General features: G+C 43.5%; 1 protein-coding gene across 2 annotated transcripts in view; it reads right to left on the reverse strand.

Annotated features, from left to right (window-relative positions):
* Nucleotides 1–62: 62 nt before the first annotated feature.
* The window catches only part of LOC118098524 (melanoma receptor tyrosine-protein kinase), a 27,214-nt gene continuing 15,184 nt past the window's right edge, over nucleotides 63–12,092 (reverse strand). For both annotated transcript variants that reach the window (XM_035142422.2, XM_035142421.2), the window contains exons 8-27: nucleotides 12,069–12,092; nucleotides 11,834–11,960; nucleotides 11,596–11,669; nucleotides 11,374–11,464; nucleotides 10,726–10,925; nucleotides 10,508–10,640; nucleotides 9,579–9,669; nucleotides 8,979–9,136; nucleotides 8,871–8,903; nucleotides 5,127–5,271; nucleotides 4,797–4,919; nucleotides 4,613–4,711; nucleotides 3,641–3,826; nucleotides 2,738–2,893; nucleotides 2,546–2,621; nucleotides 2,262–2,408; nucleotides 2,070–2,167; nucleotides 1,418–1,561; nucleotides 1,248–1,341; nucleotides 63–1,032 (exon numbers count right to left, since the gene is read on the reverse strand). The exon at nucleotides 12,069–12,092 is cut by the window's right edge and continues 90 nt beyond it. In XM_035142422.2, coding sequence (XP_034998313.2) covers nucleotides 695–1,032; nucleotides 1,248–1,341; nucleotides 1,418–1,561; nucleotides 2,070–2,167; nucleotides 2,262–2,408; nucleotides 2,546–2,621; nucleotides 2,738–2,893; nucleotides 3,641–3,826; nucleotides 4,613–4,711; nucleotides 4,797–4,919; nucleotides 5,127–5,271; nucleotides 8,871–8,903; nucleotides 8,979–9,136; nucleotides 9,579–9,669; nucleotides 10,508–10,640; nucleotides 10,726–10,925; nucleotides 11,374–11,464; nucleotides 11,596–11,669; nucleotides 11,834–11,960; nucleotides 12,069–12,092 — 2,537 coding nt within the window. In that variant the 3' untranslated portion in view covers nucleotides 63–694. The remainder of the gene's footprint in view (nucleotides 1,033–1,247; nucleotides 1,342–1,417; nucleotides 1,562–2,069; nucleotides 2,168–2,261; nucleotides 2,409–2,545; nucleotides 2,622–2,737; nucleotides 2,894–3,640; nucleotides 3,827–4,612; nucleotides 4,712–4,796; nucleotides 4,920–5,126; nucleotides 5,272–8,870; nucleotides 8,904–8,978; nucleotides 9,137–9,578; nucleotides 9,670–10,507; nucleotides 10,641–10,725; nucleotides 10,926–11,373; nucleotides 11,465–11,595; nucleotides 11,670–11,833; nucleotides 11,961–12,068) is intronic.

Below are 12,092 nucleotides of genomic sequence, written 5' to 3' on the forward strand. Positions count from 1 at the left end.
CAGTAGGTGGCGGTAATGCACCTTGACGTTGTTGCCACCCGCCAATAAACCGAACAAAGAAGAAGAAGATAGATTGTTTTTTTTATTTGCATAAAAATCTGCAAAAGAGCTGCACACCACCAGCTGGGGGCATCACTGTTCTCTTACGGTCACTCGTCAGTTATACGCCACAGATCATGTCATTTTCTGTCAATTTTAATTCTTTTAAAAATTCTATTTCCCATTTTCAATAATAATACACAATAATTAGTTCCTGTACATTTTCAAACCTGAAATAATGATAATTTCATTTCCATCGTGTTTTCAGTATCAATAAAGAAGCAAATACTGAGACAGGAAGTTGACGAATCTCAGAAATGTAATGTTTTTGTGTCTCTTCGTCACTTAACTATGGATTTTCACTGAGACGCAGATAGAATACATTAGTTAACATTAGAAAAGACATTAGACAGATGGACGAGTATCTGTGGGAAACTGTCTCGACAGCAGCTGATGTTGTTTGGTTTCATGGTGCTCCCTGTTAGCGTGCCGTTGAGCAACACGGAGTATGCAGAGGTTGAGTTCCAGTGTATCTACAACTCTCAGTGCGAACATGGTGAGTCAGTGTTTAAATTAAATTGAGTCGGTCTGAATCACAGGAAGCCATGTTCTGTTTCCACTAAACTTACAGCTTCAGCTTGCAGGTTGCTGCCCTCTAGCGGGCAGGAGCGTGCAGTGCAGCTCCCAGACCCAGGTACTCCAGGTTCTCGGCCGCCGGGAGGAATGCACCATCAGCGGCGAAAGAAGAGGAGTTGTCCTGCGGCAGGAAGTCGGCCTGGTAGTCCGGGTTGTCAAGGCTGTTCCAAGCAGCCAGGGGGATCGAGTTTCGAGTGGCGTTCAGGTATTCTGGTCCCTCTGGAACTCGACTGAACAGGAAGTGAGGAGGAGGTGAGGAGGCGCCCAAGCCCAAACTCAGATCCTCGTAGTTTGGATTCAACGCCTCAGACAGTCGGCTGCTGCAGCTGGTTCCACTCACGCTCTGGTTCATGTACTCTAGAGAAAAAACACACACTCATTTGTGTGATCAGACAAAATAATTGATAATTTATTCATGTTGCTGTTTCCTGCTCGTTAAAGTGTTAAAGAAATAAACATTTTCATTCACTCAGCAAACATTAATTTTACATTGATTTTGTGTCATTATTGGAATATGATGTTTTTTTATTTCCTGTAAAGTTGTTGTTTTTATGATTCTATTGTGTTCGTACCGTGAACAGTGAAGTCGTCTTTATCCAGCGAGTTGTGCGTCGGATCAGTGATGTAACGCAGAGCGACGCTGTTCTCTCTGATTGGTCGACCGTTCTGACATAAACAGAGACAGTGAAAATGTGTGTGTGTGTACAGACGTACAGATATATGTGTGTGTGTGTGTATTTACCGTGGTGTTACAGTGCTGGTTGTCATGGTTACCCAGTCCTTTACTAGGCAGCAAGTATTCGTCAGCATCCACCACGTCGTCAGTGTCGTCTGAGCTCAACAGACGAGAGTAAAACCTGCTGTCTGACGGACTGGGAAGGTCGCCCTGGCAACCAGTCACAGAAGGTTAGTTAGTTTAGTTTAGTTTGTTTATTTTAGTTAAATTTAATTGTGTATGTTAGTTAGTTAGTTAGATAGTTAGTTAGCAGGGTGAGATTTTTTTTTATCTCTTTCTTGAACATTTTGAGATGAAAGGTTAGTTTTAATATTTATAATAATTTAAATTTTATAAATTTCATTATTAATTATTCTCTGACAATCTGAGAATAATTCAGAATGAAAATAATCAGACTGATATTTATTAGTGTGTGATTTGATCCAAATACAAATCTAGTGAATTTAAAAATGCTGGTTGATGTGAGATATAGTGACTGATAGAAATGATTTAAGAACTATAAAACAAAATATCTTCAATTGTTATAAACCAGAATGTTCCATAACGAAAGTCCAACACACACACACACACACACACACACACACACACACACACACACACACACACACACACACACACACACACACACACACACACACACACACACACACATGTTCACCTGTATCACCAGGTATCTGGATGGATCTCTGGCCATTTTAGAAAACTCCACTGTCAGTTCTCTGAACCTGGGACGACTCGACGGCTCGATCATCCAACCTGACAACAGCGAGCAAACGTGAATCTTCTCTATCGACTAAAATCCTCTGACTTTAAGTCTAGTGCCACCTTCAGCGCAGATATTTTCTCTCACATTTGACCATGATCGTGTAGACGTCAATGGTGCAGATGGGAGGCTGAGGCAGCCGCTCTCCTCTCTCCAGCACAGTGGCGATATCGCATGCTGGGATTCCGTCGTACGGTTTGTAGCCGAAGGTCATCAGCTCCCACACAGTCACACCTGCAGACGACAGAACATCCCCTGTTAAATCTGACAGAAGATCGCTCTGTGCAGTTCTGCCTTCAGAACAAAATTTCATTATGGCTCAGTTGTCTGATCAGCTGCTGTTTAAACGTCTGGACGCAGGTTTGACTCACCGTAGCTCCACACGTCACTCTGATGTGTGTACGTCCACTGGAGGATCGACTCCAACGCCATCCACTTAATTGGAACCTACAGGGGGTGTCGAGGGACAATCATGAGGTGTGTTACAGGGTGGGGACAAAGGTCACAGGTCACAGAGTGTGACAAACAGGTAGCATGAAGAGATGAAGACCAGACACACACACCTTTCCCCCATCAGCATGGTACTCCTTCTCATCAGCCGTCAGTAACTTGGCCAGGCCGAAGTCAGTGATTTTGACGTGGTTAGGAGTTTTCAGCAGGACGTTCCTCGCCGCCAGGTCTCGATGCACCAGGTGTCGATCCTCCAGGTAGCTCATCCCCTGTGTACACACACACACACACACACACACACACACACACACACACACACACACACACACAAGGATCAGTCCTCTATATACTGTATCATCCAGACTCACATTAGATCAATATTGACCAAATCTACTCAGGGTTAGGAACCAAATTTTAAGAAATTCCCTCAAGAGGTTCTTTAGATATCATGTTCACAAGAGTGAGAAATCTATCAAATCTTATTTGTACTGCCCATAAATCCCAGTTTGTCTCATAGATGTTAACAAGGATCAACTTCCTCTGTTCTTCACTCAACAAGAGTCAAATAGAAACTTTGTGATGAGTGAATAAAGCTTAGTCACGTGAAGATCCTCTCCCAGGACACAAGTCCAACAGATGCTGATGGAACTGAACACATCAACACAACAACAGGATTTACTACAGACTGAAAACCTGAAAACATGATGCCTCTGGCTACGAGGTCTCACCAGAGACATAAAAACAAACCCCACATCACACTGATTCTACTGTCTTCCTGAAAACATGTTGATTTAATTAGCTTACATATGGAGCTAACCCCCCCAGGCTTAATTCAAAAGTGTGGGAAAATGGGAAAACTTCAGTTACCCCCCCCCGACCTTGGAGTGTGAATTTTCCCAGCATTTAAACAAATGAGACTCAAGACAGAGATTCAACAGATTAACAAAGTCTCAACACACACTAGCAGCAGGTTTAAGGAGCTGATGTCTCTGATCTGTGAGATTACGTGCTCTCACCTTGGCGATCTGGACGCACCAGTTCAGCAGCCACCTGGCCCCCACGTGGTCCCTGTGGTGTCGGACGTAGTCCAGCAAGCAGCCGTACGGCATCAGCTGTGTTACCAGCTGTACCGACGACGTCAGACAGATTCCCAGCAGACGACACACATGAGGGTGATCCACACTCGCCATGACATACGCCTCCTACACACACACACACACACACACACACCTAAGTGTTGGAAACATGTCTATAATCAGTGAAGGTTCTCCAGTACTCCACATTACCACAGTACTCCACAGTACCACAGTACTCCAGTACTCCACAGTACTCCACATTACTACAGTACTCCAAAGTACTACAGTACTCCACTAGTTCAAATGCACCAAATGAACGTCCTCGTGGTTCAAACATTTTATCGTCGGAGGTGAAGACTGCAGCTGCTTCTTCTTCTTCTTCTTCTTCTTCTTCTTCTTCTTCTTCTTCTTCTACTGTTTAATTCTGTCTCTACTTCCTGTGATTGGTCCAAAAGTCCAAACTGTCCAACAAAGTGTTTTCACTCTGGAACAGAACCATGGTTCAGTTTGATCCAGACCCAGAACACCTCTTCTGATCTGAGGAACCTTTCACACCTGATGTTCAGCTTCAGACTGAACTAAAGAGTCTGAGTTTTATAATCTGGAATTATTTAATTTGTTCACTCAGATGAATAATTGGTCTCTTTGAATCTCTTCGTCAAGAGGTGAAGCAGAAGTACTGATCTCGAACGGAAATTGATTTATATCCAAACTGAATTCGAGGCAAAGAACAACATCGTCGGAAAATGTGATTTGTTTTTTTTCCAAGAAACAAAATACTAAAATGCAAAAATAGTTGAACAGTTATTTTGAACACAGATTTTGAGAGCGTGGCTCAACAGGAGGGAGAAGAAGAAGAAAACAAAGAGAAACAGCAGAAGAAGAAGTGAAGCGGAGGAGGAGGAGTCTCACATCCAGGATTTCTTGGTTGGCTTTAGGTGATGTTGCTTCTCTCAGAACTTTGATGGCAACTGGGATCTTCACGTTCTCTCCCTCAGGAATCCACAGACCCTAAAACACAGAATTTTCTTTTATCCATGTTTAGTGCAGCAGACATATCGTCACGTGACCGTGTGTGTGTGTCACATGTCGTCACCTTGAAGACAGTGCCAAAGGCCCCGGAGCCGAGGACCCGAACCTTTTTAAACTCCGTCTCCTTCAGGATTCTCAGCAGCGCCTGGTTGGGAGCTTCACCACTCGGAGTCAACGGCTCCACCAGCTGAACCACAGTCAATCATGATGACATCACAGGAGGGAGGGATGGAGGAATAAACGAATAGATGGACAAATGGACAGATTACATCTAAAAACTAAATCTAGTAAATAAAACATGAAATAAATAGAAATAAAAACAAAATAGAGTCTTAAAGTAGATAAACAACCTGTTTGAACGATACGAAACAGAAAATGAACGCTAGCCTCTCACCTCTCTCTCCTGCAGGAGGCGCCGCAGAGTCCTCTTCCTCCTGATTCGTTGTCGCCGTAGCAACACAAAGATGACCAATGGCACTATAACAGCGACAAAGAGTCCGCCAACCACTCCCACCGCCAACATGGAGTGACCAGTAGCACTGTAAGGACACACACACACACACACTTGACTGTAGATGTGTATTTACCTCTATATTCTATAAATCCTTTATATCATGATATTTTTTCCTCACCTACAAGGCCCTTAATAATATGGCACCATTATACCTCAAAGAGCTGATAGTACCTTATCACCACTAGAGCACTGCGCTCCCAGAATAGGAGAGTAGGAGCCAGAGCTTCAGCATCAAGCTCCTCTCCTGTGGAATCATCTCCCACTTTCAGTTCGGGAGGCAGACTCCCTCTGTACCTTTAAGAGTAGACTTAAAACCTTCCTACGATAAAGCTTATAGTTAGAGCCGGTCCAGGTTTGTCTTAGACCTGCTCTTAGTTCTGCTGCTATAGGTCTAGAACAGGGGTTCTCAAACTTTTGCAAGCTGGGCCCCCCCAAAGCTGGTTAGGGGTAGTTGGGGCCCCCCCACCCCCCCGCCGCCCGCCACCGCCCGCCACCGCCGCCCTCAACTACACCACCATATATAGATAGATAGATAGATAGATAGATAGATAGATAGCATATTGTTATTGATAGGCCTGACATGTCAAGGTTAGGCTATTGTTATTGTTAGGCCCATACAGACAATTATTATTACTATTTTACTATTTATTATTATTATTATTATTATTATTATTATTATTATGATCAGTAGTAGTAGGCCTATTAGTAGGCTATTAATATTAGCAGCTATGTGAGCCTGCATGCTTTCTTATTATAATAATCATCATTATTATCACCATCATTATATTATTATTATTATAATTAATGATAATCGACCAATTATTATTATATTATTATTATTATCATAATAATAATAAGTGTTATTATTGCTATCATTAGGATACTGTTATTATTATGGGCCTCTTGTGATCTTTAAAAAAAAATCTTGCAGGTCTGTCAATGTGAGACATGAGCCTGCTTTGCCTTGCAAAGGTCCTCAAATCTTGGGGCAATGTTGGACAGACATATCCTCAGGTCATCCTCGATCTGTGCGCGGTTGCGATATTTAGTTTTGAGCGCAGTCAGTCTTGAAAAGCCTGCCTCGCACAAATAAGTCGACGCGAAAAGGAGGATCATTTTTAAGGCTATGTCGCAAAGCTGAGGGTATTCCGGCATCATTGCTACCCAGAATGACGAAAGAGGGGAGGTGGAAAACAGATGCTTCAGTCTACTGTCACTCTTCAGCTCAATAAGCTGCTCTTGCATGTTTATTGACAGCTCGTCTGCTGAGCAGAGAAATGGATCCCGAACCCAGGCGAATGAACGGTAGTCCTCTTTGAAATAGGACCCAGACTGATTCTTCAGCGCTGAAAGGTTATCAGCAGCTGATTGGAGGAGAGAGGAGAAATCAGTGCCACGTGCATCGGCAATGAAGTCTGCAAGGCTGGGAAACATGTCGCAGTTTCCAGAACTGATGCGCAATTTTTGCGTGAAGGCATTCACTCTATCAGCGAGGAGCGGAACGTTAGATTCGCGGCCTTGCAAAGACAGGTTAAGGCCATTCAGCCGGTCAAAAATATCCACCAAATAGGAGAGAGAGGCAAGCCACATGGCATCATCCAGGTGCTTCGCCAGATCTGTTTGACTTTCAGTCAAAAACAATGTTACCTCCTCTCGCAGCTAATACAGCCATTGTAACACCCACCCCCTGGAGAGCCAGCGAACTTCAGTGTGCAGCAACAGCTGTTCGTGCCCTGACCCCATCTCCTGGCAGAGGACCCCAAACAAACGGGAGTTAAGTGGACGAGCTTTAATATGGTTAATTATTTTCACGGCCTGGTGAAGCACTGACTCGAAGAGCGGTGGCATTTTCTTGGCAGCAAGTGCCTCGCGATGGACCATGCAGTGTGTCCATTGCACAAGTGGAGCAACTTTGCTGGACGCGAGCTACGAGGCCACGCTCACGCCCTGTCATCGACCGCGCTCCATCTGTGCAGAGGCCAATACACTTTCCCCAGCCCAAACCACTGTCTCGGATGAACGAGTCAAGGACATTAAAGATTGCCTCCCCTGTTGTATGGGTCTGAAGAGGCCGGCAAAACAGGATGTCCTCCTCAATTTCCTTTTCCCGCACATACCTGACGTAAGTGAGAAGCTGGGCCTGTCCAGCGATGTCAGTGGATTCGTCCAGCTGCAGTGCATAGTAAGGACTGATTTGAATGTAGTGTATTAGTTGCTCTTTGATATCACTAGACATTTCTGATATTCGGCGTGACACAGTGTCATTTGACATAGGTATTGCGCTGAGTTTAGCAGCTGCACTCTCTCCTATCATTATTCTACACATGTCTTGCGCGGCCGGCAAAATCAGTGTTTCGGCAATTGTATGGGGTTTGCCAAGCTTAGCAATTCTATGAGCAACTACATACGATGCCTCCAGACACTGCTTGGAGACAGTGCTATGCTTGGAGATGGTGGTTTGTTGTTGCTGGAGGCCATCACGTTTACGTTTAAAGAAGTCCACAGGCTTCTCTTTCAAGTCAGGGTGTTTGGTGTCGAGGTGCCTTTTTAATTTGCATGGCTTCATGCTGTCATTTGCCAGCACCTCGGCACACAAAACACACTGAGGACGTTGCTCAGTCGTGCCAGTGACGGTGAAACCAAACTGCAAATAGCTCTCGTCATATTTGCGAAGCTTTGGCTTCTTCGCAACTGGCACATCGGTTGCCTGACTTTTACGAATCAGAAACTTGTCCATAGTTGTGTTTGTTTGCTGATACAGTGTGTGTGAAGTTAATAAAGTTCTAATTGCAACATCGTGGTCTTGTGAGTGTGTTTGTATGTGTGGCTGTGAGCGACTTGCACACAAATAATGAATAAGGCTGTGCTAGGCAATGGTTCCTAACAAAACGAACAGTACACAATGTAGACAGGGACAGCACAGAATAGTATTCAAGTGCTGGTGTTTTATTTGTTGCAACACGGTGGATGATTGAAGATGTAAAGGTAGGTGTTAAGGAGAAAAGGGCTAGCTGCAGCTGGAAGAAGTTAGCTAGCTAGAAGGCTAGCTCTTGGGGCTACGAGCTTTCTAAAAAGACTGTGGAGCAAATTACTCCTTAGATTAGGCTACGAATAGGCCTGATGCAGGAAGGTATTACTAAGGAAGGAGTGAGTCTTTAAAAAGACTGTTTATAAAGCAATGAATATCTGAATGATAGAGGAAACAAGAGCAATCGCACAAACTCTGCAGGGTGTCGTCTCAGTGAGGGTGAGCGCTGACCATGCCTGCGGTTACTTTTATACTCGGAAGCGTACGTGCAACTCGCGTTCAAATGATAACACTCCTGGGAGACGGATCCTCACATGTGTCTCTGAGGTTTCTACCTTCTTTACCTGTTAAAGGTTTTAGTAGTTTGACTCTTGTTGAGGGTTAAGGACAGAGGACGTCTCACCTTGTTAAAGCCTCTGAGACAAACTGGGACTTGTGAATATGGGCTATACAAATAAAATTTGATTGATTGATTGATTTGTTACAGTGTGAACTTGACCTGGTCCCACTGATTCAGATTTACTGTTGTCATGGAAACCAGGACATAATGTCACATTTGATCAACTCTCATCGACCCATGATGAACTCAGTCTCACCCTGTACATCCTGACAGACCCGGTCCTGAACACCTGCGGACACAGACACACAATCATCAGTCGTTCTCTTCACGTGTTGTCAGTCAGATCTGCAGACGAGCGTCTCACCCCTCGGTGCAGTTCTGGTGACAGGCCTGACACTGGCCCGTGTCGTCGGCGTATTTCCAGACCAGCGTGTCTCCGTCCCCCGGGACACCATGGGGGCATTGTGTCACGCAGTGAGGGCCGTCCTGGGCATGGGCGCACTGGGAACACTGGTCGGGACCCTGTAGGTGGAACAATTTGCTCAATGTCTTCTCATGTGTTTTAAAATATAAAGTTATCAAATTTCTAATGAATAATCATTTTAAAGATCTAACTTGAAACATTTGTCATCTTTTAAATTGTATTATTCATAAATCTGATTTATCTATAATTCTGTTTTTTGGTATTTCCTTTATTTTCTCTGGATTTGTTTTCCTTTTATTTCTGATTCTGAAACACCTCCTCTCTCTCTTTTAATATTTTATTATTTTTTTAGTTAGTTCCTCATCTTTTAAGATGTTATCATTTTATCTTCATCACTGTTTTCCTGCACACATTTATCAGGTTTATTATTCTTTTTGATTGCATGTTATAGTAAATGGTCTGTATTTATATAGATATTTGCTAGTCTTGATGACAGTCAAACTGTGAGCAGAGACTTGTCAGCAGAAAGTAAGTACTGACCGGTCCATGACAGGCTGGAGTCCTGGGTGTCAGCAGACACTCTGGATGACACTCGACACAGCTGCCGTTCACCTCCACCTCTCTGGGCTCACTGAGGAGAAACAGAGACTCAGGACGGACGCCTCCAGTGGGAAATATGTCAAATGTGTTGAATGTTAATGCTCACAATTAAATTCTGTTCCCTTTGCGTTAATCATAAAATGAATGTGACAGTTTGGCTCCGATCTGCCCCCTAGTGCACAATCTTTTAATCCTTCAGGTGAATATTTCATTTTTGTGACATTAAAGCACAAAATCATCAACACAATCACCTGTGTTCTATCTGTTCTAAATTATATTTACATGATATTTTCAAAATCTGTGGTTTTAATCAAAGTAACGTTTCATTCTTTGTGTTTGTCAGAAGAGTCAAAAGTGACTTTTTATCCAGTTTGAAGTCACATTTTTACACTTTCTTACATCTTGGTGGTTTTTTACTCTATATTTGAAGCAGTTGAAGGATTTTAGTCATCGGACGTCTGGATCTGAAGTTTTCAGAGAAACAAGCTGAGCAAACGTTAGCAGCAGCTCGACTCTCAGCCAATCAGAGACGAGTCAGAGAAACACTGAGTTTAACAGGAAGCTGCTTTATCCACTGTTTTTACTGGAGTGAATCAGCTGTTTGTTTTGGAGGAGGAGACGTCTGAGGAGAATTCAGATAAAAACCTCCTGAACCATCAACACTGGAGGAATCTAACCAGGAGAAGACTACAACTCCCATCATCCCACATTGCTACAGTCAACTAACTCTGTCTGTAGTTATTGTTCTGAGGGAGAGACCCCTAGTGGCAGAATGCTACTTGTGAGTATAATAAGTAACATGGTCGTGATCTGCTGCGGTTCACAGACATGCTGTTGATGTGCTGTTGAGCCTGGTTCTGCTTTCTCACCCCTGCAGCAGGTTACAAAAGGCCACACAGCGCCGCTTGCGGTCAAACTGTCGACAGGAGGCGCACATGGTTGGACCTGGACCCCAGCAGCCCCCATCTGTACACTCATCATCACAGGTTCGATTCTGTTGTTCTTTGAGAGAGGGAGAAAAAGATTTTCTTATTCCTCCGCTTTCACTCGACACAGAGGTGAACTCAACACACATTCAGAAACTCACCACAGACACTGGGGGCAGAATTGTCCCGCATGTTGATGGTCTGGTCACTGGATCTGAAGAGGCGGGTCCACTGTTCGTGTCGATTGTAGCAGAGCTGGAGATTGTCTTTCAAGGCCACCCTCCCAGCGCTCACCTCCTTCAGGGAGCGCAGACCCAGCCAGCGGAGGTGCTTCGCTTTCACCACTGCCAAACTGTGTTGACTAGAGAGAAACGATTTCAGTTTGAAGTCCAACACTTTAGGTTGGCTACTCTGATAGTAACATATGACACATGTGTGTCATAGATGATGTTTCATGATTATCTGATCTCAGGGCAGTAACTATATAAAGAACAATAAAGGACCCAGGATTGAACCTTGAGGAATTCCATTACTGAAGTGTGAAAGATTTTTCAGGATTTTTCAACAGAGAAAGTTTTGACCCGTTCTTTGTTTCTCTCTGTAAATGAGCTTGAATGACACTGATGATCAGTTAAAAAAACACATTTTAAAAAGGTCTAAAAAAAGACAGTGACTGAAAGAATACAGTTGAATTTGTTTGCACTTGCATGTTAAGATAAAAAGAAAATCAAACATTGAAAACATCTAAATATCAAGACTATTGGTCTAAATTATTTTTTTTGTAATAACGAACAGTTACTGAGACTCACGAGCGCGTCGTTCTCCCTCTGATGATCTCCAGGTTCTCGAACACAGACAGAGAGGTCAGGTTCTCCGGCCACGACTGGATCAGCAGATAACCTGGAGGACACAGGTAAGAGCAGAGGGTTGATTAGAAGCACTGTGTTAATTGTTTCAACATAGTGACTAATGTGGAGCTAAATAAAGTTTACCACAGCACTGCTGGTGACAAAAAGTGGCCCTTGACCTACCGGTGATTTCCTTCACTGTCCTGAAGTACTCCAGCTTCACAGGGTCCATGGGGGGGATTTTATAATGAGCATCTCTGGAAGAGTCAATTAAAACAACTTTCAAATACTGACACCAACGCTGATATGAACGTTTGGTTTCAGACACAACGCTGAAGCCAAATTGCTGCTGAATTTGTTCAATGGGATTATTTAATCTATAATATTAATAGTAAAAGAAAGTAATAATTCAGAATTGGACCCGGTGAAGGAGGTTTCGATGAGCGAGACACCTCCATTGATTTTGGTGCAGTTCCTGAAGGATTCGATGTTGGAGGCGTTCACAGCCAGGGTGTTCATCAGAGAGCCGAACCCGACTCCGTCACAGGCTGAAGGATGAAACAAGACAAGGTTTTATCAAATACATTTTTATCTAATATCATATATATTTATTTAAATATTCAAGTCTTTCTCTCTCTCTCTTTAGGTCACTCTACCTTTGGGACAGGGCCCGCCACACA

The sequence above is a fragment of the Hippoglossus stenolepis genome, chromosome 19 (genome assembly GCF_022539355.2).
Source record: "Hippoglossus stenolepis isolate QCI-W04-F060 chromosome 19, HSTE1.2, whole genome shotgun sequence".
NCBI lineage: Eukaryota > Metazoa > Chordata > Actinopteri > Pleuronectiformes > Pleuronectidae > Hippoglossus > Hippoglossus stenolepis.